The sequence below is a fragment of the Glandiceps talaboti genome, chromosome 1 (assembly GCF_964340395.1).
Source record: "Glandiceps talaboti chromosome 1, keGlaTala1.1, whole genome shotgun sequence".
Classification (NCBI taxonomy): Eukaryota; Metazoa; Hemichordata; class Enteropneusta; family Spengelidae; genus Glandiceps; species Glandiceps talaboti.
The window spans coordinates 20,226,506-20,253,482 of NC_135549.1; the positions used below are offsets into that span (position 1 = coordinate 20,226,506).

General features: G+C 36.0%; 2 protein-coding genes across 2 annotated transcripts in view; both read left to right on the forward strand.

Annotated features, from left to right (window-relative positions):
* The first annotated feature begins 74 nt into the window (after positions 1 to 74).
* LOC144439045 (amidase-like) lies at positions 75 to 8,856 on the forward strand. Its single transcript, XM_078128296.1, has 11 exons — positions 75 to 176; positions 365 to 491; positions 740 to 912; positions 1,743 to 1,882; positions 3,400 to 3,600; positions 4,749 to 4,823; positions 5,329 to 5,491; positions 5,837 to 5,902; positions 6,456 to 6,556; positions 7,325 to 7,511; positions 8,446 to 8,856. Exons 1-11 carry the CDS (start codon positions 140 to 142, stop codon positions 8,646 to 8,648), a joined length of 1,473 nt encoding a protein of 490 aa, XP_077984422.1. The 5' UTR covers positions 75 to 139; the 3' UTR covers positions 8,649 to 8,856.
* Positions 8,857 to 18,886: 10,030 nt separating this feature from the next.
* Positions 18,887 to 26,977, forward strand: part of LOC144453971 (E3 ubiquitin-protein ligase HUWE1-like) — a 69,231-nt gene continuing 61,140 nt past the window's right edge. The window contains exons 1-9 of the mRNA XM_078145348.1: positions 18,887 to 18,995; positions 20,314 to 20,412; positions 21,749 to 21,868; positions 22,695 to 22,781; positions 23,196 to 23,269; positions 24,366 to 24,507; positions 24,980 to 25,102; positions 25,977 to 26,045; positions 26,457 to 26,556. Coding sequence (XP_078001474.1) covers positions 18,951 to 18,995; positions 20,314 to 20,412; positions 21,749 to 21,868; positions 22,695 to 22,781; positions 23,196 to 23,269; positions 24,366 to 24,507; positions 24,980 to 25,102; positions 25,977 to 26,045; positions 26,457 to 26,556 — 859 coding nt within the window. The 5' untranslated portion in view covers positions 18,887 to 18,950. The remainder of the gene's footprint in view (positions 18,996 to 20,313; positions 20,413 to 21,748; positions 21,869 to 22,694; positions 22,782 to 23,195; positions 23,270 to 24,365; positions 24,508 to 24,979; positions 25,103 to 25,976; positions 26,046 to 26,456; positions 26,557 to 26,977) is intronic.

Consider the following 26,977-nt stretch of genomic DNA (forward strand, 5'->3'; position numbering starts at 1 on the left):
TTTCACATTTTCATTTTGACCTCGTTATAAATGTTAGTAATGTTTACGCATTCTTTATCCCATAACAGATTTGTATCGTGCCCCAGCTGTACGTGTTCCCACCATCAATAAGTTGCAGGATATAGCACAGAAGCATAATATGGATATCACTAAAGAAGAACTTGAAGCATACAGAGGTTAGACTATTAGTTTATTATTTTATTGATTACAGTTTTCTATGTACAGGGTTTTAGAGAAATCCTGGTGGAAGTGATGAGAGTCTAGCTACTTACTACCCTCAACAATAGACAGTCCCTCATACCATGAATATGCTACAGAACTATTCGTTGATTTATCTATCATTCCAAATTCTTTTATCACACAGACTACATAGGAACAATGACCAGGGGCTATGATGTGATAGACAGTAAACAGGAACCAACACTTCCAGTGAAATACCCACGAACACCAGGATATAGACCCAGAGAAGAAGACAATCCGCTGAATGCATGGTAGGGTTGGATAGTTTTGGTAATGATTCGGCCTCTTACAGACAGTTAGTCAGTCAGTCAGTCAGTCAGTCTTATTAAGCTAAACTTGTAAATGTTTGATCAACCAATTTGATGGGCAAAGTTGTCATATCAAACCTCTTACATGTGATATTTACAACTCATGATTACACGCGTACACCCAATACTTTATTCTCTGCTGATATTTACCTCAGACAAATTCTCTATCTGTTAACATTTTATCACTGTAGGTATTGGCGTTGTGATATCAAGGGTGCAGAGACTGGTAAACTGCAAGGAAAGACTTTTGCCATCAAAGACAATATTGCAGTAGCAGGAGTTCCTATGATGAATGGTAGCTATATACTAGAGGGATATGTACCAGAATATGATGCAACCATAGTTACCAGAATCCTGGATGCAGGTATTTCATTATATAACTACTGTGTTGATTTATGTGTGCCATAATATTCCATAGCGGATCTGTATGGTTGAAATGCTACAGAAGAAATAGCGTCTGTTATTTTTTCAGTCACGATTAAAGGACCAGTAGTGATACCTAAGGCACAAATACAGCCGCCATGTTGTTGACAGTATTATGTTCAAACAGTCTATGTGGAAATTGTCGAAATTTCCATAAATATTGGCACACATCCAGCATGGATGCAACTTTCCAGTGTTATCCAAAAACACTATTGTAATTAAGGAACTGAATGATGTATGACAGTTCAATCGTTGTTTACGGACACATTCGTCATTCATCATTAGCGGATGTTGCCTTGTAATAAAACGATATAATTGTTTTATATTCAAGTTACCACACACACACACAAGCCAAGTGTTTAAACAAAATAAATATCACTTTTAAACCCTCGTAGTTCTACAACTTGCATCTACATTATCATTTCTGTAGTGTTCAAAATATGAGTCAACCCGCAATTAATTTGTGTAGATTATGCTTAAACAGTTTTATTCATTTAGCTTGAAGATACTTGTAACATAAGAAATTTGTCCTACACTTATTGACTTGTAGTAACCAGGCCCCCTAAGGTCACGATTATTTACCTAGTCTGAAAAAAAGAAAACAAACTATTTAATAGTGAATACAATCTAGTTATAGTCTATGCATACATCAAACAATTTCAAATATAACGGAACTACTCTACCTATGACTTGTTCTATAGACATACAGTTGAACTTGATTGAAAATTGAAAGTGACCGACATGTGGGTCATTTGATTTTGTTAATACTAGGTGGACGCATTCTTGGCAAATCAGTTTGTGAAGATCTGTGTTTATCTGGAAATAGTTTCACATCAGTGAAAGGAGCAATCAGAAATCCACACAAGAGAGACCACAGTGCTGGTGGTTCCAGCTCAGGAAGTGGTGCACTGGTAAAAACTGAACTTTTTTATGCAGTATACGTAATGATACGTTATTATTTCAAGTCTTGCTGGATTCAATCATTGTGTGTATGCCTCTCATTAAGTTAGCACAAAATAAGGATATGTACCGTCATGTCACTGATTACAATATATCCTAATGCAAAATACGGCTGTTATAAATAGCAGTGTTCGTGACATGATGTCAGATTTTATGATATACAGTGCTTCATTAATAAACTTTCTATTCTCAGGATCTGTATGTGTGCCATTAGTGTGGTCATCAAATTAAAAATAGCGCCAATGGTGTTGTAGCACGACTGTATTTGGCTGCTGCTATGGACATGGTCTTGTTGCTAGGGATATTTGCATATATTTTTGGAATCTTTCGTCACATACCTACCCATCCCAGTTGTTATCTTTGTAATATGCATCGTCATTTTACTGTTGCTAAGGGCGTGTCCATGGTTGCTAGCTAGGGCTAATTGTGTCGAAATGTTTTCAACAACTGCAGAATAATACCTCAAGAAACATCCTTACCAAGTTTCAACCTATTCACCATCAAGATAAGTTTTTGACCAAAATTGACATTTGAACTGATAATTTGCATATTGCTGATGGGATCATCACATTCATCTACAAATCCCTAGATGCAACCCCATTAAATTTTAGCCCAATCTGCTCAGTAGTTTTGGAACTATATATTTTTGATAAAAAGACACACTTTTAGACCTAATTTGCATATCATGGATATGATCATCGTGTCATGAACAATTCTTAGTAAAATAAACACCCCTAAGAACGCTCCCACCAAATTTCAGCCTAATCTGCTCAGTAGTTGTGGAATTATTTTATAGATTTTTGACTAAAATGACACATGTTAGCCCTAATTTGCATATCGCTGATGGGATCATTATGTCATGAACAATTCTTAATCTAAACTCCACTAAGAACGGTCCCATCATATTTCAACCCAATCTGCTCAATAGTTTTGGAGTTGTAGATTTTCGACCAAAAAAGACACATTTTATACCTAATTGTCATATCACTGATGGGATCATCATGTCATGAACAATTCTAAATCTAAACAACCTCTAAGAACGTCGTTCCAACCAAATTTCAGATCGATCTGCTGAGTAATTTTGGAGGGTTTTTTAACCAGAAATCACACCTTTGACCCAAATCACGCACTGGTGGTAAGATCATTTTGATTTGAACAATTTCCCAACGAGACACCCGAGGTAATATACCCCCAAATATCATGAAAATCGGTAGTCCAGTGGTTTTTGACTTTAAGTTGTTCACACACAAACACCCTCACACATACATACACACATATCCAGACAGACAGACAGACAGACAGACAGACAGACAGACAGACATATTACCATGCCTATAGCACTACTGAACCTTATCAGTTCAATTGTGCTAAAAGCCTTAGTTTTGTTTGTAGCTAAATTCGTTATATTTCTGTGGGGTGTTTCTGAACACTTTTTTTAAAAGCATATCCATGATATCTCTTTTGATAGGTTACCTCTGGAGAAGTGGACATGGCAATCGGTGGAGACCAAGCCGGCTCAATTCGAATGCCGTCTTGTTGGAGTGGTAATGTTGGTCTGAAACCCACCTACGGGTTGGTACCATACACTGGAATAATGCCCATTGAATATACCATTGACCATACAGGACCAATGACAACGAATGTATATGACTGTGCATTACTACTTGAGGTGAGTTCCCTACTTATTCATCACTCCAGTGCCATTTTGTTTATTTTTCCCATTCATACCATTACATTACCAACTATGACCTGAATTTACACTTACTGTGAAATATGGAGTCCTGGTGGTCCTGGTTGTCATTATGATCGACTGGATAGAGGCTTGGAATCTTCAGGTTGCAAGTTCAAACCATATGGCTAAAGTCCTTGGGTAACATTTGAACCACAAGTGTGCTCCGATCAACCCAGTGATGTAATTGGGGCCTTGTACAATAGAAAAGTGCAATGGAATGTATGCTTCCAGGTCCCGAAGTATAAAATGAAGGTGTGTTGCTATAGGACCATGCGAAGGGTAATAATTGTAAAACAGTGTGGGCACAGTAGCACACAACGGTAAAGTAATACAACATGTAACTTACTTCATCTACATGCCACACTCATTTATAGTACCCATATCGAATGTAAAAGTATATTCTTTTAATTGCTTTGATGGAAACCTATGGTCTTTCTAAATGTAGTCTATTTGTAAATAGTCTTTTCGGCTAGCAAACAGCAGACTGATAGCAGTGAATTACAGTGCCACAAGTATAATTACATTTTCATTGAGCTTGCAATGAGATCTAGACAATGTGTTAGGACATTCATATAATTTGACACTCTAGTCATTGACTATTTACCTGCTTTGCTTTGCTAACATTGTTTATTAATTACATTGACAGATACACCACATACTGGCTGATGATTAGAACAATTGAAACAGAATACTTCTACACTTGATAAGGATGCTATAAGTAATTGTGGTAAATTATGCAAACGTTTTACTTGAGTGTTATGAGTTGTAATATAAGAACTAACATTAACGTTAACATGGTAGACCAAAATTTAAGTTCAAGATTCCATATGTAAGTAGTGCTTCGATAATTTAAATTTGAATGTAACAGCTACCTACTGTAAGAGGTGAACTTGCATCAGTAATATTGCCACTTTACTACAGATAGTAAGATAATAGTACTTAATATGTGCAAGTAGCTATGGTTTGGTAAAATGATGTTAATATTCTTTAAAATAAGTTAAACTGACGTATTGACCAAATTACAATAAGCACCTGCTGTAAGTTGTCCCGAGATAATGTTTTTTTTTTTTTAAATCTCATTGTAGGTTATCGCAGGTTATGATGATGGTCTTGATCAAAGGCAGCCAGTAAATCTCACAGTGCCGGAATACACAACACAGGTACAATTCATCAATTTTGCAAATCTTCGTGTCTGTTCATTGCTAGCTAATTAGTACATCTCAGGCCACTATCGAAACCAGATTTGCAATGCAGTGATTTCCATGATTGTATTCTTTGATTGCCTCTGTTTGAAGTTGGAATTAGCACTGGAGTATATCATACATGGGTGAAAATAGACTTGACCAATTGTCACAGGACTACGATATCAGCTCGAGATATGATGTCATATACTGTCAAGGTTCAGTCAAACTGCGTCGCTTCAAATGTAAACATTGTCTTCTGCCGAAATGTCATATTTGTCTGATTTCGAAGATGCTGATGATTTGAATAACATTTAATCGTTGACATTTTAATCCGGCGATTCACACGTCTAAAAGCATTAGGCATTTCATATCTCTTCTCTAGTAGTCTGAGTTAATATCCATGCAGACAAAAGAACACTTTTGAAATGATGAAAAAAAAACGAAAAAAAAAACAAGTTCTCATTCTATTTTAATTTTATAGCTATCAACCAAGTTACCAGGTATAAAGGTTGGTGTGCTTAAAGAAGGATTTGGCCATGATGTTTCTGAGGATGATGTAGACACAATGGTAAAAGAAGAAGCTTTCCAACTTAGCAAAGTGGGGGCAAAGGTCGAGGAAGTTTCTATTCCAGTACATCGTGATGGTAGGGTTCTTACTAGTAAAATTGGAAGGAATCTCGTAATTTATAGTAACATGGAAATGGCAAGGAATTTATAATGTTATAACTTTTCTCACCGTGAGATGTTGAGAGGACAAGAAACACGAAGTGCTACAAGTGTTAAAGGTGTACACCTGTATAGTGTTCGGTTCCTACCTGAATGGCGAAAATGTAAAATATTGGATGGCAGGGAGGTGTTACTTATATATAACTTGGTTGATAGCTATAACATACAAATGTATAAATTGTTCAGAAATTTGATCATGACTGTCCATCTCTACTTTGTTTTACTAATCTATTGTTTTACATTCTAATTCTAATTTATTTTAGCTGGTAACCTATTTTTTGGCATTGTGATTGATGGGGCATTTAATCTGTTGTTGAGTGGAGATGGTGGTAGGTACATTATTAATTAAACACGTGTTCTATCCACTGTTGCATTTGTGACTATCAGTGAAACTTGCATAATTATGATATACCAAATTTTATCATATATGTACCCATGTATGAAGCAATATTGGGGCTGTAGTGGCCGAGTAGTTAAACAACTTGACTCTTACCTTTGTAGACGGGGTTCATTTTTTTTTTAAAGTAGCAATATGTGTATTTGTAGCGACACGAGGATGTCATATGAGAGGGTGGCACCAAAAAAAACTGGAGAGGCAGAGAGAGAAGGGGGGGGGTACTAGTAGTAAGTGTAGAATGGGGCGTATAAAAGGACAGAGAGGAGTAAGAGTGGGGGAACGAAATGCAAAAATTGGCATCACATGCATTTTAAACATCTAAAATGTTACAACAATTATCAACACTATACATGTTGCTATTGTTTCACATAAAAGTCTCCATGGTTAAGTATTTACTAACAGCTAATCATAGACTTGGTGGAGGGTCTATGAGCTAATTTACGTTACAGTTAGTGATTTGAAATTCATTCTCTTCCGTCTAATAGGAGCTGGAACACAAAACACAGGTTTTTACTCTTCAAGTCTTGCAGGTGCATTACATAAAGGGTTCCGTACCAGAAGTAATGACATGGCCCATGGTATAAAAGTAAGGAATGGTTTAAAACTAGTAACTTAGCTGAATAAATAAATAAATAAATAAATAAATAAATAAATAAATAAATAAATGAATAAATAATTAGTTGGAAAATTAATATTTAGAATTATTGCCTAGTATCTAATGCTCTTCTCACTGAATTAGCTGTAGATACTTGCATAACCTCCAACATCCAATATCTGTGTAATTGTTCATTATTTAAAGTAAGACTGTAGAGACTTATGTCAGTTACATGCATCTATACTGCCCATCATGAAGCATCTATCAAAATGTTACCAAATCCACCAAACATTGTTAAGCCATATACGTTAAGCATACGTCTCTAATTTAAAGACTTGCATCGCATCTCTGAAAAAAGAACGTAATTTATCACCAAACCAGAAATGCTAGAGAGTTTCAATTGGGCGGCATGATGTGTTTTTTACACCTCACGGATGTTTGTTTTTGTTACGAATTACACAAACAATATGCAGACATTGATAGCACGCGCACATACATGAAATGTTACAGTTTATCTCAGTGTCATGTACAGTTTTGTGTTTGAATCCACGGCGTTGTTGATTCATTTATATATCCTTGCTTGCTACCAATGTCCGTATTTTATGTATACACAAAACCTGTGACGTGAGACGTAAATATCATCGAGCCGCCCGCCATCAAAACACTGTGTATAGTTACTCTCAGACCAATACTTTTATATATCTTCATATTCATCAGTCCCTGGCCATTTTAATTCTTTCTTCTACTCTTTCGTAACAGATGTTTCTATTATTTGGTGCGTACATGAAACAAGAGTATGGCGGTCGTTTCTACGCCAAAAGTCAGAACATAAGAAGAGAATTCACCAAGGCATATGACAAAGTATTTGAGGAGTATGATGTCTTGGTGATGCCGACACTTCCATACAAAGCCCCCAAACTACCAACACAAAGTGTTACCATTCCAGGTGTGTTATCCCTATTGTCTGACCTGTTGTACTGAAATGTAAAATATAAGTTAAACTGATAAGATCTGATAACATGTTCAAAAGACTAATACTAGGCTAGTAGCGTACCGCTTAGGTACATGTCTTGGAATCAATATTATAATGGAAGCAGAAAAATGTGGCTCCTGAACTTTGAATAAAGACGGTGTTGCATTTTGTGGATTGAAGACCATGTCTGACTCAATTATTATACTTTAGTGCCGCTAATATTATCAAAAATAACATGGAGCCCGAATTTGTCGAACTAGTCCAGTGATGTTGCCAGGGAACTCATCTCCAATGTCTGTGCTCAGTGAACATAACAATTTTCGTCAATAGAAATAATGATGTGTCAAGTGAAAAAGACCCTAAGACTTTCCATAATGTGTATTAGTTCAACACTATGACAATACACACAATAACAACCTAAACTATTTCCCAAAAGATCAAAGCCTATTAGCTGTTCAAAAACAAAATTAAAAGTGTTTTCAGAAATATGTTAAAGCTGTTCAAGCCGTAACTAGAGCATAGTTTTTTTTCAATCAGACAGTCAATCAACTATATATCCCCTGAAGCCCTACAGGTAAATAGCCATTGTGCATGTTAATTAGAGGGCGCCTGTATCTCTAAATAGTACATCAATCCATTGAAATTGTGGGCGCTGATTGTGGGGTGTGGACCAATTCGATTGGATGTGTTGTACCATTATGTGTACAATCATATACGTTTACTCACAGCTATTTCAATACTGCTCATTACTGGATTATATCATGAGTAAATCATTATATATCTAACAAACCAGTTTCAAACACAGTTCCAATTGCATGCGGCAGCTAGTGTAGCTTTAATATGAACAATGCCATCATTGTCAAACTGTATCTGACTAAACTATCGTGATCGTTGTCTTTACTTACAGATACCTTTCAGCAGACAAATTCAATGTTTGGTAACACGTGCGCGTTTAATCTAACTGGTCATCCAGCTCTCACTATAAATGCTGGTTTCTCTGATGGTCTACCAGTTGGTATGATGATAGTGGGAAGGAAATTTGATGATAGCACTGTCCTGAAGGTGGCCTATGCTTATGAGAAGTTAAAAGATGATACGAAGAGTTCATAAAGAGATGACGCATATTATTTATACAGTAGTGGAACATGGTGTCGCTCAGTTTCATCCCATATCAACCATGTATTGCCTTTCCAAGGAGAACTTTAAAAAACCCAGATTTTTAGTGTTCCTTGGTATAGTAACATCTTGTCAGTGTAATATTTTTTCTAGTCCATTTTATTAGTTTCGTAATCAGGTGCTTTGGGTGGGGTGCTTTGTTTGGGTGTTTGTTTGTTTATAGAACAATGCTGTGTTCTTAAATATTACTCTGTATAAGAAAGATGAATGCATATATAAAATGTAATTTACAAAATACGTAGTACTCATGTTAATAGTACATCCAATGAACTGACGTCCATGGTGTTGGTGGAGACGAAAGTCTGAATGTCCCTACGGGGGGAGTTAAAGGTTACATGAAAGACCATTCTTGTAATTGTCGGCCAAATAGCCTGAAACTCCGAGTTACAACCAAGAAAGAGTTCCAGAACCACCAAAACTATATATATATATATATATATATATATATATATATATATATATATATATATATATATATATATATATATATATATATATATATATATATATATATATATATATATATATATATATATATATATACTAAGCAGTGATTGGCTAATCAAATATGAATATGCATGAGGGGTGATTCGTTAAAGTTTTACCCAGGCAGGTGTAACCATAGACAATAGAGAGCCATTTTGTATTATTCCAAGTCTTATGAAATTTCTCCGCAATATGCAAATAATATCACGAATATATTAATGAGGGTATGTATATAACCAGGTGAAGGGAAGAGGTCTGTGACATCCCTTCTTCACGACACTGACGTTCAAATGTTCAGATGATTAAGCAGACTCCAAAGTATATAATTGGTGATGAGGGAAGGCAGGGGAGGTAACACAAACCGGGAAATAAGATCTGAAGCCCATCCACCCACCCACCCATAAATGAAGAATCATTCCGCTAGGGATTACCATCTCGTGTCCACTCCTTAATACAATAGGTAATAACCTTGACCGGAGTGATAAGGCTTTAAATACTATCCTTTTGCACATGATCTTTGGCCAACTGTAACCTTTGACCTTATTTGATTATTGTAAAGTGGGTTGGCTGATAGAGATTATCCTACCGAATAAAGGGATTTTTTCTGGGTGAGAAAAGTCTTTGCTGTTGTATTTTTCTGTGATATTGTTGGACATTAAAATTGCCATGTGACATGGCCAATTGTTGCCACAAAATGTAGTCTCACGTGTATTTGTAAATTCTTCTGGGTGGTATATACTGTTCAGGATACGTGAGTTAGCCATAAATATATAATATTCACATGACAGGTATTTTTTTTAATTCTGACTCAATGTGGACTACTTGACGGTCTTGCATCTACTTTATTAGTTCCCGGTTAGCACTATCATAATTATAATTGTCGACTACCCAGGGTAAATATATTCCAAAAGGCGTTTAATAGCATCTTGACAGAGAAAGGTAGGGGAAAAGCTTGAGAAGGGAATGTGTGCATCTCTTATGGAGGTCCTAGGGGGTCTCCCCCTAGAAGCCCTGGAAGATTTTAACCCTGAAAAGTCAATTTTGAGACAATTCAGACATTTTCAGAAAATAATTTCCAAGCTTTACAAGACAGCACTAACTTGTAAAAAGCAACTACATAGGGTTGAAATATTTAAAAAAAAAGTTTGATACCATTATGACAGTAAAAAGGTTGTTGGTGCATCTGATTTTTGGTTGAATGCACGAGTGACCTCTGGGGGTTAGGGAGTCCTTGCTTGGGGTTTCCCCCTGGCAGATCTGCAGTTTTTTGCTTCTATTAAGGCAATGTTTAGGTTATTCATAGCCCCGGTTAATAGCCTTTGAGGTAATATTTCCAAGTTTCGAAAAGTTAACGTAAATGAAAGTTTTAAATGAGTTTCCCATGTCACATAAAAATTGGCCCGTAACATTGGTATAGGGGCATTAATATTGTATGTATAGTAAAGTCATCGGTATATATTAGAAAACTTTAGGTTGTCATACCTAGTGTATAATAGAAACTGGAATCTGGTGAGATGTGGTGATTTGTAGTGTTAATAACATGTAGTATCCAAAATAGAAAGTGTATTAATCCCTTCTGACAAGTTCATACTGACGAGTAGAACAATTTAGATTAACTTCTTTTATAAACTGTCTATGAAGATTACCATTACGAAACCTTCAAGTTCACTTTTGCCCCAAAGTGCAATATAAGTGAAGCATTGATTGTGAAACAGCCAAGCATTTACATGACATGTTCTGTAACTAGTACAAAGTATTGCAATCTCAGGTATTTGTATTAAACATTCATATATCGTCTCACCCACTGCACTGAAACGGCCCAGAAATCACAGTCACTTGTGAGCTATAAAATATTCTATTCAAGGATGCAAAATAATGGTTTTGGGTATTATTTATGAATATTCAACAAATACCGTCTCCGTCGGAAAAGACTACTATTTTTCGATACAGACACCGGTGACGATGTTTTTAAAAATAATATTCATAAATACCTAATAAAGTCATTAGTTTATATTATGACTATCCCTGAATAGCATATCAGCTCCTTGACTGAAGTATCAGCTTACAAGTGACTGTAATGTGCCAAAAGGTACTGAATACAGATCTTTTGGCCGTTGGGGGCGCGGTAATGTGATCGTCGGAGATGCTTGCATGAGAGACGTCACTTTTGAAAGCGCATTTTACGTTTTTACACGATTACACGACAGGATTGTAAATATTAAGTATTGAATATGACACATTTCAATAGTCGCATTCTTAGGACAGTTGATCGTATGGGGGGGGTTTCCTCTACATTTTATTATACGTACAATAATTACGTCATCGAATCGTTGACATCGTTTATATTATACAAGGTTTGAGGGTTTGAGTTCAGTCAATTGCAAGCGATGGTTAAGTATGTTTCATGAACAGGGAACTTGCAATCCAGACTGAGCATGCTCAGACGCAATGGACTATGGGACTATATGTGGTTATTGTAATACCTAATTTGGAGCTACTGATAAAATTAACCTCCCACAATGGTTAGGGTAACTATGAATTGATCATTTGTGGTTGCCAAACAATGTATCAACATAGCTTACAATACTAATTGATTAGTATTTATTATTACATTTCCCATGATGCAACATTCAACATGGCGGGTTTGCAAGTTCCCTATTGGGACATTATACTACGAAAATCTTTCAAAAAATTTGCAGCAAAAATTACCTCCCCCAAAACAATAACAACAACAACAACAACAACAACAACAACAACAAAATACCTAAAAACACAATACAAGTTCAGCTTGTACCCCTTTAATGACCAATAACTGTCTTTTACTCTTCAGAAATATACAAGCATGCATTGTCAATGATTGCTAACACGGCATCATTCAATCTAACTGGTCATCCAGCTCTCACTATAAATACCGGTTTCTCTGATGGTCTACCAGTTGGTATGATGATAGTGGGAAGAAAATTTGATGACAGCACTGTCCTGAAGGTGGCCTATGCTTACGAGAAGTTAAGAGGCGATACGAAGATCTCGAATGAAATGAACGGAGTAGTAATATTCAAATAGTCTTCACTCAAATATGATGAATATGTTAACCCTGAATAGAACAAGTGTTACTCATTTAATACATTCAACGAAATTATTTTATCATATCATCATATGATGAGACTTTACATATCACCTAGTATTCAGTTACTATGTCCAATGAACACCTTACACTAAGTACTACCAATCAGATTTTATCAATGATGTGATATTTTACACCTGGTATTATATTCAGGATGATCTATAGTACACCCAATCAAATTATTTTAGCACTAGTGATATGCATCGCACCTGGTATTCACTAAGTACATCCAATGTAACGATTTCATCAATGATGTAATGTTTTACATAATACCTAGCCTTGTATTATATTTCGTAAATTCAGCCTTAATGACGTCACTTTCTCTACGATATCATGATTTTTAAAGTACACAGTGACGCCTGTTGTGCATTATTCAGCACTTCACAATTGAAACATTGTTACGAGCCAGGCAGGAATTTATATGAATTATACTATAAATCATTGATTCAGCGCCTTCAAATTACGATATTTTTATAATATGAACAGATGCGTCACTGTGTACTTAAACAAACAAACAAACAAACAAACAAACAAACAAACAAACAAACAAAATAGTAATATTTACTCGATTTAGTTTACAGTTTCGTACACCACAAGCAATTCAAGCATCTCTGTGATTTGTATATGAACACATCAAAAGTCATAAAAGTAATAACAGTGTCCCACTATGATATACGATGCCAGTCAGGAAAGTGGTTTTTTAATTATAGCAACTGTATTATGTGATCATGACGTACTATGACTGAATCATCCAATCAGATCTGTCTTAAACTATACAAAAGTAGTAGATAAAACTATCCATAAAATCATTGAACTAAAATCACGGACATTTCGATTAAAATTTCTTGAACGAGGAGGAGGTAAGATACCGATGCTGCAGAATACTTGTTTGATTTAAAATACATGCAAATGAATTAAAGGTATCACTTATAGTTGCATATATATACGCGTTTTTTGTTTGGTAGGCCAAAAAAAACCCCAAGAATTGTTTCTTGTCTTAAATACCCCCGCGTCGGTCTTTTCTTTTCGTGTTTGTCCAGCCCATGCAGTCTGCAGATCCGGGGAAGAAACACAAAAATAACCCTCCCTACTTCATTGAAGACAACTGCAGAGCCAATCATGAACAAGCAAATTACATCTGCCCCCACATACACACTTGCTCTAAAGTACTAAATAAAACGAACAGTAACTGCCATAAATAGTAAATTGAGTGGCAGGTTTGTTGAGAATTTAAAAAAAATGTGTGTCGTCGCATCATTTTAGACAAATTGTTCTGACCAGAAACATTTTTTTCTTGGCCTTAGATGCCATGCAGCGGTTTTTGTCGCCGCTGCTGCAACTCTTTTGACCGATAATCATGTTGTTTAACCGAATTTACTTATCAAGAATTTACTCAACTGACATAATTAGATAAATATTTTCTCGATATCTTTCCTCGTTCAGCCATTACCAAATACAAGTGACCTATAAGGGGCCTTGTCACTATGAGCCGCTAGACGAGTAGTGACAATATAATCAATATGAGAATAATATCCTGAAGCAGAATTCATGAAAAATTGGGAAAAAAATAATGAATGACCAAGGTATAACATCCATATTTTCTGTTCGAAGACAATATCTTGGCTTGTGCGCATGGTATAGTGAATATTATAATTGCATATTAATTACGCTAATTTGCATACTGAAATGTATAATTTAATATGTTTCATTATAATCAAAAGAATGTGTCTAATGACATTACTTGACAGACGTGTACTACTAGTACTCTCTCTATGAGAGTACCTTTTTTTTAAATGACAGAGTATCATCAGTACTATTTAATTATAGTTTATATTTCTTCACTTCTGCTTTCTTCTTCCTGGTCTTGTCCATAATTTTTATCCGTTCCTAAAATTCAGCATAATGTCACAATAATAGGTCATGGAATAAGTAAGTGAAGATTTCTTCACAACAGGTACACTTCTAATGAGGTGGTGTCAGTTTTGATCGGGTACTAGAGATAGCTTCAAATCTTCAAACTACTTAGCAGGATGTGGATAAAACGCTCCGAGTGGACAACACTGTGATCCTATACAAGGTCTGAAAGTACATTCGGCGAATCGGAAAACTTGGAACAAAGAAATTCAAAAAATTGATGAGTTTAGCATCAGTGTTTATTGAGCCCGAAATTACCACAAATAACTTCGAAAGTCTTGACACCGTTTCTCTTATTGATATAGTATCCCATTATGTGCAACATGCATGGCGTAATAGGGAACTTGCAATTCGAACTGAGCATGCTCAGACGCAAAGGACTGTGGGATTATCTGTGGTTATCGTAATACCTAATCTGGAGCTACTGATAAAATTGACCTCCCACAAAGATCAGCAGGGTGACTATGAATTGATCATTCCTGGTTATAAACAATGTAGCAGTATTGTTTACAATGCTAATCGATTAGTATTTATTATCACATTCCCATGATGCAACATTCAATATGGCGGGTTTGCAAGTTCCCTATTATAAGAACGTAATGTTACTATTGTTGAATAGAAATAACTGTGAGCTTGTATTGATAAAGGGAACCTGCAGTACTATACAGGTGTGGAACGGCCTGGAGAATGAGTTTATAGAAACTTCAGATTTTACAAATCAATTCTCGATGATGATCAGATTTAAACGGGAGGAGATCCCATTTTACTTTGACTCATTGTATTTATTATCTAACTTTGCATAATTTTGGGAATATTGGCATCCCACCACAGTCATATCCACTTCGTACCGTAATATCTGAACATATCTATCAAACTGAGATCGCTGTTTAAAACCGTACAGTGATGAATCAATTTGTTACTTTAATAAGTTGTAAAGTGTGATGAAGAAAGGAACACTACCTTTTAGTAAGAGTGGGTCTCACATGAGTAAATATAAAGAAGGCTGGATTATCATTTACATTACTTAAAATTAATATGAATTGATATCACACTGTGTTGTGATTAGTTTTTAATTTATTACAATTTTTCATAAAAGTCCCTAAAATGCACACGGCTATTCAAGGGAATGATTATGTTAAGCTTATTCACGGATAGTCTCGCTGCCAGACTCGTGACGATCATCCCTTAGCTTTGTTAGGCGCACGAAGTGCGCCCTGAGCGGCGCGGCGAAGCCGCGAGAAGTGAGGGACTTTAGACGGGACTAGTCCCTCTCTTTTCGTCGGCATACATACAAAGACTCGGGACGATAGTTACGAGTCTGGCAGGCTGTGGCAGCGAGACTAATATTAATTCACGGATGGTTTGAACTGTACTAATCACTTCGTTTGGATAACTTGAATTGTGGGTTTCAATGGATGAGTAAAATTGGATGTTTGCTGTGGTTTTGTTCGGCTGTTTCTGTGAAAGGCACGTGAATTTTTCTTCTTCTCGATATAGTTTGTTTAGAATGGCATGGCTTCATGATGACGATGTTGTATTTCTAGTTCTAAACAGTACCTCAGTGGTTAACTTAGCTGTGTTTCTGTGCAGGAATGACGTATTTTCTAGTTGAGAGTTTGGTGTGTTTTCAAATTACTCGCCCCAAAGTGTAATGAAGTTATGTTACTATTGCCCTTCACTCTGGAAAAGTAAAAATGAATAGTGAAGATAAACCGTAGTACATAACGCTAACGGATGACGTCGACGAAACCGTGACGTCAGCGAAAATATGAAAATCAAGTGAAAACATGTTTTCATCAGACCACAGACATTTTAGGCCTATGAGCTCGGATCCTTGGACATTTATTCTCGTGCCCCTACAAATACACAATTTAATCCTCACCCTTATTAGCTGCAATAATTGTTACGTAGCGTAATTAGTTTTGAATTTGACTCGTTGTTGGTTTTTGTTTTGTTTTTGAGGTGTTTTTCATTCTGGGGTTTGAGTTTGAGTTTAAGTCCCAGAATGAAGAAAACTTAAAGTATGACAAAACAAAAGAATTCAAAACTAACGCTACAAATATTGCAGCTACCTCATCCCCACTCCCCCTGTAAATCCTGCTCTGTGTTCGTGTAAAGCATGGTTTGCCGCACTGTTGGATGATGTCCTCGAGGCCCGGTTCCCTGCTCATGATAGAGCGCCCTCAAGGGCAAATCTGCAAACAAGCAGAACAATCCAGAAAAATTCATTTGGATGTGTTTTGCAAGCTTTATAATAGATATAAATTTATAGTATAGCTATCATTTTATTTAAAGATATATTTTAATGTTCTAGAAAAAAAATCGGCACTTTGTCATCTCGACCGTCAGCATCGTGGACTGATTTCAAATATCTGGATGTTAATGCTACTGCGGACGAGGCCACAAACATCCGGGAGCCCACAAAGTAGTTATCAGCAGCAATGGCGGCCATTACATGTGAGTATTGAATATGCTCGTTTTTCCCGAGTGTCGAGATTTTTTGTTTTATCACCGTCTCGTTTGAAAATTGACCTATATTTTCTGTGGTGTTTCAGAGTTGTACTTGGTACGCGAGAATGACGAGTTTTCCCGTCATCATCTGAAAATAGTTGCAAGTGAGGTTGAGTTAGTAATGACGATTACCGTCTGCAAATGATTGTGCAAAAAATGTAACGTTAGATCATAGATGTACTTCCAGTTGATGACACAAATACTTTTTCCCAGTTTCCTGCAACAGGCCGAGTCCATGGTTCATATATATCACACATCACTTGGCATTGATAGTGTTCTCCGTTCGTTGTACCGCTCGGATCGGTTAGTCGTATCGCATCCATGCCGTTGTGACGATGCTAACGAGCTATTGCCGTTATATGCTATTAGTGTGTCGTGGCCAGATGCAGGTGTACATCATCAGTACATGCCTCAAATCGAATGTTGTTTTGATGTACTTGAAGGAAATTAAGAACTCCATGTACACATAAGACTGACCCACTGGAAGTAAAAATTCCTTTTGTTTTGCAACATTTCCCGACATCCAAAAGACAAAAATTGAATACAATATTATTTTTTTTCAAAGAAACTTTTAGAAATACAGTCTGAATGGGTATGTATGTGCATGATTTATGATGTTATGTCAATCATAACAAAATGAAAATGGACGCTACCAGTTACATTTATTGAAAATAGGTGTATACATTTGTATATTCATTTGATGTATTTCTTTACATTGTTCATGTGTGATACATTTTCCATCACACCAAAATATTTCTTCAACAAATTTATCTTGACTGATGACTTGCATAAAATATTCTGTAAAAGTTTAACATATTTCCTTCTTTATGACTATGACTTGTCATCTGATATGCATTCTCAAGAAGCTGTGTGTCAGCTCCTGGATCAGGGTCCACAAGTTATGTAAATGTGATCGACAGTCCAATATGTGGCCATACTGATGTGCTACGTATTGCACAATAATTTGAATTTACAAAATGTATGTGCATGTAGGTAGTGTTCCTGCTATTTACAAGAGAAAAATGTGTCACTGACTCAGGTTAAATTTATGAACATGTGTTCACTTGTGGATTATACATGTACATGTAGTATGAGATAGGGGAATCCAAATTTTGATGCGTCACAAATTGCTGTGCATCGATAGTATGTTGAATTGCATTAGAGGGCACACTGTCTGTGGAAGAAACTCGGTTGTATTCCTGAGAACAGCTACATGTAGCCTGTTTGTGGGCACTGGCGGTATGGTTGATTTAATCTGTCATATCTCACTTGTGACTAGAATTGCAAACCGCTGATAACATGGTTTGAAAATCTCAACTCATAATTGCCCAATCAGATTGTTTGGCAGCAGTTGGGTGACACATATGATCATTCAAATGAAGTGACATGCAGATGAACACATGTACATGTAGCTGAGATGGACAAGATCAAGATCTGAACGTGTAAAGGGGTCATGGTTCAATAAAATATTATGCTTCCAATTTCTGTCGTCTGTGTTATATGTGGGGTCCCGTTTTCTTACAAACACAGGGCTGTCTCTCTTCCTTTCACCACATTGACAAGGAACCACTGAGAGGTGATCTTTATAGTACCCCACTAACTGGACGAACAACCTGATTGGGCAATTATGTGTGGAGAATTTCAAACCATATTATCAGCGTTTATCAGCGTAACGTTTCTCATGGATCTGTGCGATTTTTTACTACTTTAGTAATATTAATCATGTTTCCCACTTAAACACCTGCACCGAGCATCCAAGGGTTTACATGTATGTGTACTGTATAGCAAGGTTTACATGTATGTATGTGAACACCTATCAAAATTCATTTGGGCCCCTCACCTGTTGCTTGTCGTTGAAATTACAAAAATAGCTGACATTAACTAACCCAAACCACCCAGCCTAAGTAACCATAATCCCAAAGGTGTTTTTTTTTTTCATTTCTCTTTGATATATTTATGAAGACTCAAAATTTGTCACATGATTTCAAATATAATGAGGCCCTTTAGGAAGTCTTGCCTCCAGAGGTTGTACACATGTTCGCTTCCCTCTCTCAGACATTGAAACATCTTCCTCAATTACGGCATTGTTAGTACTAAAATAGCAGTTGAGTTATATTTTTGTTCTTGTTTTCTCCAGATTAATGGATTCTATATTTGATATTTTCAATTGATGATGTAGCCCATATTAAATTCTTAACAATATGAAGGTTGATAGAAGTAAACTTAAGAAGAGTGTCTCAGAAGTGGTAAGTTATCTGTAGTTGTTTTGTAGAGAAGTTTTAGGATTGTAACAAAACAGTGGGAATCCAGACTCGGGCTGATTATGCATTATGTGTTCATATCCTAGAAAACTTGCAACACAATTTGCACATTGGATGTACATGTATATCCAAATTCAGTGAGTAAGTGCACTATTTATGTCAGTGTATGACTGCAAAAACTGTATGTTGAAATTTTGAGGCAGTAAGTTTACGTTAAAAAAAATGAGTATAAATGCAGTCTACGATCAGAAGTTTAGTCATACATAAACATTAAGGGCAAAGTGTACATGTTTTTCAGTGCTGAATACAGATTCAAAAGTGATCTGTACGTGGCCATGTCTGTTGGGCCATAAATGTAGATATACACAATGTACATGTGTGCATGTAAGTGAGGGCTTCTTGATGAATGAATGACTACATATAACTTGAAAGTCAAAATTAATTTATGGAACAAACAGCTTTAAGTGGATTGTACAAAGAGAACGGTTGTGGCTTGGAAAACCGTAGTTTGGCATGACTGGAGAACACTGAGCCCAGTGTAAATTTGTATACCCCATCTCATCATGTTAACCAGTTTTCAACCCATCATGTTAACCAAACAAACCTGAAGGAGACAAGTAATATTAGGGATGTTAGAATACATGTTGATAAAATGATTATTAGAGGTTGTATTCAGTTGAAAACTGTTATCACTAGGCATGCTTGGCCCGGGGTAGTACCCTCCAAGTGTGCCAGTGTAGATAACATGACATGCATAGAGAGAATTGTAAGGGCACAGAACAAGCCTAAGTGTAGACAGAAGGGTTGGGGGTTTCTGTATCATAGCATTGAGTTAAGTGTATGGAGTGAACATTTAGTATTCAGTTGGGTGTAGAGGGAATGGAAGTGGCAAGGAACAATTATACTGTTCAGCTCGGGGTAGAAAGAGAAGAGATTGAGACCTGTGTTTGTGCAGCAATCATATAGCATTGAGCTAGGTGTAGAGAGAGAGAGAGAACAGAAGTGTGTGTATATGAGTAGCTTGTTTTTGACAGGCATTAATCATTTTCGCAAGTGCTGATTTAGAACGGTAGTGGCTGGGAACAAACAACAATGGTGTCAGATGGATACTTGATTGATAGTTTTGAAGTGTATATGTTGGTTGTTTGGTTGATAGTTTGCAGTGTTTATATTGTTTGTTTGGTTGATAGTTTGCAGTGTTTATATTGTTTGTTTGGTTGATAGTTTGCAGTGTTTATATTGTTTGTTGGTTGATAGTTTTCCATGTTTGTAAACTTGGTTGTTTGATTTTCATGCTTACCAGCCTGGTGATTGCAAGGCACTAATTGAGAAACTGAAAGCTTGTAATGATGACGAACTCCTAAATGAACTGAAGCAGATCAAGTCATGGAATTATGGCAAGGTAAGTCTTCCTACTTGTGTATCATATGGCAGTGGTTTTAATCACAATACTATAAATAAGAATATTTCTGTAAATATTGATATTTACTAAATGTGATAACTGTAACTGGGTGTTATTATTCTTTTGACTAGTCGACCAATTATATATTTACTGAAAAGTCTTAAAATACCAATAATTAGATATTGTACATAACTATCATTTCTAGTTTATGTAAGTAGTGTATAGTAATAAGTTGAAATCGTAATTCATCATTTGGGATGCTGTTTTTGGGCTGTGGACCCAAAAATCAATTTGATTGAATAAATTACACCGTACTACGTGTACCGCTACACAAATATGTTTACCCACAGGGGATTTAATTACAACAACGACATTGTAGGCCTGCTTGAGTTTTTATGATTATCTCTGTTCGTTAAATTTATGAATTTCTTTTTGGGATCAGACCATTAAACACCTAGATTTCATGATGTGAAAGTTTTTTGTTGAAATGATTTTCATGTGATGGCAAAGAACCTCCTTTCTGATGAAACTTGTGTTGTATTCATTTTGTTTACATGTATGAAAATCTGTTGATGAATGTTCATGATTTGTGTGGTGATTAAATCTGAAACCGAAAGAACAAATACAATCCATTAATTAGTTCCTTTCCTCTGCTAGTTATTGTTATGTAGGGATAATGTTTATCTGTAGAAAATTAAATATGGCAAAGGCAAAGCTTTTAATTTAAATGGAAACATCAGTTAGTAAAATAATTTCATTAAATTCCATGTTTATGATGTGTGTGCATCACCAAATTATTGCTGTTTTTTGCATTACACACACTACAGTTATAGTTGTTTGCTTTTAGGACATGAGAGCTTCTAGAGTTTTGGGTATAAATCTTTGGCAGGAGTGTTAGATTGTTTGGTATATATACTTGTGTATAGAAAACCTTGCTGAGACTTAAGTGACACTTTATTTGTACATTTCCCATCAGGGATATTGATTCATGCATTATTCATTGTAATGTACATTTATAATAACGACTCAAGGTGGACATGTTCATGGAAAGTGATGCAAAAAAAAATGATTAATGTGCTATCTTCTTGAAACTGTTTAAAAAGTGAAATTTATGAGGTGATTAGTTAAACAAGTGCCAGTTAAATTTTCTGTCACATTGTAAAAGGGCAGCCTTTGTTATAATATCCTGTCTCAGACGGTTGCTATGACATACTTCTGATAAATGACGTAAGTTTTCCAAGGAAATGATATCCCAAAGCTCTAGACATGTTGTGGAACATTTAGAGTAAAAACCTTATCAGATATGTATCTGTGTCATTGTCTGTTCTGTTTACAGTGTGAATTGTATCATTGGATTGATATTCTTGATAAATTTGATGGCATACTGGAATCGGCATGTCAAACTGCCGCAGGAGACAATTGGGTCTTACCATGTGATGTAGCGGAAAATCAAAAAGTGAGTTGGTTTTATACATCTAATATTAGGATGAACATTTGATTTGCTTGAAATAACGTTTCTCATGGATAATTTATTCCTACTTTTATTTGACGAGATGTGGACAACGTATTAGAAGCAGGCTTGAAAGGCTTGCTTCAGATTTGTATTAGAATTGTGAGATGTTAACAAAAAAAAAGTGTTTCACAAAAGTTTGTGTAGAACAAAACGATGATATTATGTAATCATTATGACAGTCTGATAACAGTCAGATATCACTCATGCAGTGACCTGGGATTGAAACACAGCCTATTAGTCCTTTAATAATAATAATAATAATAATAATAATACTTTATTGATCCCGTGAGGGGAGTACTGGAATGTCACAGAGGCTTTTACTTCAAACGATATAGCTGTACAGCTGTACAACTTAATTTCTTTGGACTGTTACAACAATGTTCGACCAACTGTACCTCTTAGCCTATCTCAAGCTGTGCTAAATCTACCTGCCAGCAGCAACTTTCTCTACGAGTGGGTAGATTTCGCACAGCTTGAGACAGGCTAAGAGGTACAGTTGGTCAAACATTGTTGTAAAATTAAGAACCCCATTGGCACCTGTACAATGTAGCAATAGGTGTTTTCAGTTTGTGTTGGTTGTTCCAGTGCTTCGTAAATAAACTGTGAACTAAAGTTTTATTTTTGATTGTTATAACAAGTACTGAAATCATGTATGAAAGGATTAAGCACCCCATTGACACCAACAACAATAGATAATTCAATTTGTTGTGTTGGTGGTGCCAGTGTTAAGTAAATAACTATTGAAATAAACTTTGTTATTTTTCGACAGTTAAAGCAACTGCTGCATAGTATGCTGTACTTTACAGCCTTACTCATTGAACACAGTTTCTCAAGACATCTGTACAATTCAATGGAGGTGAGTTAAGTGTACATCATGTCTGAATAGCAAGGAAGTTATCTGAGTTCCTATGTAGACCTTTGACGTATAGGGTATTACTTAGAGCTTTTTTGCAATGTTCATTTGGGATTGTTTTGAAAACAGTGAAAAGTGAGATCAGTCACCAGTAGTATCAATGATTATGATATTATGTATAGCTATGTATGATATGCAGTCTGTCAAACTCGTCCAAGGATGTAGAAGATTCTGAAACCCTGTGATTTTTATGTAAATTATCATACCTTGCTGAGGAGAACCCTGTGTTGTCATTCTTAAACAAGGTAGGACTCAATATAGCAATATCTGATTGAAATGAAAATTGCATCTCGCTATCAAAGTGTTCCCCTTATAAGATGTCCGTGATTAAGCGTAATTTCTGTATTTTCTCCTCAGCATCTTACAACTCTGTTATCATCATCACACATGCAGACAGTATTGGCTGTTCTAAATTTGGTGTACGTATTTAGGTGAGTATACTGTATGAAAATATGCTCATCGCATCAGGTACATGCAGGGAATGATGTGGCACTTGTGTCCGCAGAATCAACAGATGTGATTGCAATCTCTTTATCAGTTTCATGTATCTTTTACTTTAACCACCATCTAGACATTTCATCTCACTGGTTGTACAACATCAGTATTTCATGCTAACTGATAATATCAATAAGCTGACTACAAAAAAACCAAAACAATTGAACTCTAGTTTCGCAACTCATGAAGCTTTTTTAAGGAGTTTGATTCAAATTGTATGTAACGTGAACAATTGTAAAGAATAAAGGAATGAGTGCAAAGTACACACTTACGAAGTATTTGGTTGTGACATTCTGTCAAGTGTGTCTTTCAAAGAATTGTTATGTTATTACCCTACCACTTCATTTGGCAAAGTAAGGATAGAGTTAGTAATGGACATTTCTACTTGTTTCGTTAAAAAATTTCTTGGAAGCGAATCCCAAAGTTTCACTGATGTTTTGTCAGCATCATCAGAGGTGTACTACAGGCATAGAGGTTGTTTATCCTAGAAAAATTGTTTTATGACCCACCCACATTGCTAGTATGTCTCTAGTAATCCTGCCATCGGTTTACTAAGATAGGCGCAAACTAAATCTACTGTTCTTCAAAGTGGTAGATTACACAAGTGGGTGACAGTGTTTCTTCTGTTGTATGACTGTAATCACCCTGTGATCAAGATAGTGTAAACATTGGAAGTCCCTATAAAGTACATTGCTCGCAAGTTCATGGAACTCTCAATAAAACTCTGAGACACCTCCCTGCTGAGACTATTACAAATGTCCGTTCAATATCTTACCACTGTTGTATCAACATGTTGCGACAATAGTTTTAGGTTGTGTGTATCTTAGTAAACAGAAGGCTCATCTACCGTGGTACAAAGTAATAAGTTTGCCAAGGCAATGTATGAAACATGCTGTCCCAAAAAAGTTATTTGTTGACACTTCACTTGTTTGTATGTAATACTTTTACATCCAGTGAAATGTTATGTTATAACTTCACACTTCAGTTCAAGTAATAAATGAGTATTCCAATAACTGTTGTTGTGTGTTACAGTAAGCGGTCAAATTTCATCATCAAGTTAGCAGCTGACAAGAGAGCTGCCTTGTTGAACAGACTCAGCGATCTAGCAGAAAGTTGGGGTGGAAAAGACAATGGATTTGGTCTAGCTCAGTGCTGCCAAGATCTAGCTGAACAGGTATGTGTATAATGTCATAGTTTGTATTTCTGATATGTAATATATAGTGATTCGATGTAAATGCATACTATTTGCTATCATGCCCCAATGTTTATATAAATTATACATTTTATTTTTATGATTGATATCATCTTTTGATTTTCAATGTCAATGTGACCAGCGATTACTTGGTGCAGGGGAGAATTTGTTATTGGAATTTGTAACTTTGTTTGAAAAATATTCAAATTATGTTTGACCTTCACATCATCAAAAGTGTACATATCATATGCACACACACACACACACACACACACACACACACACACACACACACACGCACGCACGCACGCACGCACACACACACACACACACACACACACACACACACACCACTCATATCATACAAATGAGATGTTGAGGATTATTTATGACTGGTATATCTGGAGCTGATGCACTAAATGTAACATCTGAATGTTTTGTCTTCTTTCACTAGGATTTTCCAGCTAGTGCTACTACTCTACACTTTGAATTCTATGTTGAATCTAAAGATAGTAAAGGTCCTAGGAAGAGTACTGGAAATGTAGTTTCAATAATTCATATTGACAATGTTGATAAGGTGAGACTTCCATCTCATGTGTTTACATAATATTGAAAATATAGAACTTTCTCTTATTCCTGCTACAAAGGTACATAATGTACTTGATGAAAGTCGAAATTCATACTCCTTGCCACACATCAATCAATCAATCAATCAATCAAAATGAATTTCTAATAGGCCTTTCCAAAATGTGCTGAGGCGGCACTCTACTTTCTGTCTGTGTGTACCTTGGGGTATAAGTGGTATAGGTTACATTGTACTTGGTTAATAATAGAGCACTGCTGCTTTCCTCGATGTCTAAACAATACGAAAAACGTCCCTGATTTACACTTCTACATAATACCGAGGGACAAAGCTCTCAAGAAACGGTGCTATGGGGTGATTATACCTCCAGTTTGAGCAAGGGCACTGTTTTTCAATTTCCTGTTTGCAGGCTGAAATGGCCTGGTGTGCCAAACTCAAAAGACAATTTCTACTAAATGCATATTTGAATAGATGTTTTCAGTTTCAGTTACGAAATGATAAGATAGCATATTATCAACAAGACAACTTGTTACTATAATATGATGTAACCCACTTACACATGTCTAACTCCTCCTGACTAGGCCCCCTTTGATTAATTCACATGCCTTTTCCGCATGGATAGATAATACCAGTTCATGATACCATGTGGTAGAAAAGCACACATGTGACATGATACGAAGGAGCATTTAGATTTTGGGATGGGGATCCAAATTGTTGAAAAAGCACAACATTTTATATCCAATATATTCTACGGGGTATATTCTACTGTTCAATGCATTTCCGCTCATGTGGTCCCAATTGCATTGGGTGTGTATCACAATATTTTGAATTCATTGCAATTTTAAATTTCAATTATAATATGTTGTAGGTTGCTGATTCCCCAGCGTTGATTATGGAAGACTTAATGAAGACATTCGATGTCCCTAAAGACAAACAGGTAAAGTACAGCGTTTTTCTGTTAACTATGCAATTGTCATTTGACAAGATATCAAGTTTAGGGAGACCGGCTGCATGGTTTTATAAACCTTTTAAATGGATAGATATATTTTGAATCTGGATGGCACATCTTTGTCTGAAATTTTTGGGCACATTGTGAATTAAGTTCCATGTGTGACTTTCTAGTATTAATCTTAAAATCATGTCACCAATAAACAAAAGAGAAATAAAAGGAATAAGTGATATGGCTTATGGTGTATTGTTACAGATCCAGATACCAGCCGATAGCATGGGCTTTAGCAAGTTGAACAACAAAGATGTCCTTCTTGTTGAAATACAGCATTTGATATTTGAAAATGTACAATTATCTGTGGTGACAGTTTGTAATATGAATGACTATTTTTCTCCTCAGATGGCTTTATTTACCCATATTAGACTAGCTCATGGGTTTGCAGGCCATGAGAAGAGACTTCTTAGTGTTCAAGCCAGGCTCCAAGCACTGTCAATTTTAGGTATGTTATATATATGTAGCCTCGTCACACTTGTATCATTAGAGGGTAGACATGTACCTGACAGAAAGTTAGCCCTGGCATGTTGCTAATGTTGGATGGAGTGGTTCATATGTAGCAACCAGCACTTAAACATGTAGTACATGTATGTTACCTCAATATGTGCCGCGTTGTTGATGTATGTGTACATGATTGCACAAAGGACATGTGTGAATATTGATGTCAGTTAATATTAATTAGCAACCAGTGCACTTGTATGGCATGGGATAGCCATGCTTGCTGCTTCGGCTTTAGTTTTCTTATTTGTATTCTATATACAGTAAAGAACATTTCTTTGTTAGCTATGATTTAGACCTCGTCTTCTTTGGATGCTAGGATCTAGGAAGGCCCTTGTTTTGTGAAGAAAAACAGTAAAAGTGACACA

Excerpts from the sequence above, each read along its gene's own strand:
- LOC144439045 (XM_078128296.1), top strand. The coding sequence starts at position 140 with ATGGATATCACTAAAGAAGAACTTGAAGCATACAGAG. Across the intron at positions 913-1,742 it reads TACCAGAATCCTGGATGCAG|GTGGACGCATTCTTGGCAAA; the intron begins GTATTTCATTAT and ends TGTTAATACTAG. Across the intron at positions 3,601-4,748 it reads ACTGTGCATTACTACTTGAG|GTTATCGCAGGTTATGATGA; the intron begins GTGAGTTCCCTA and ends ATCTCATTGTAG.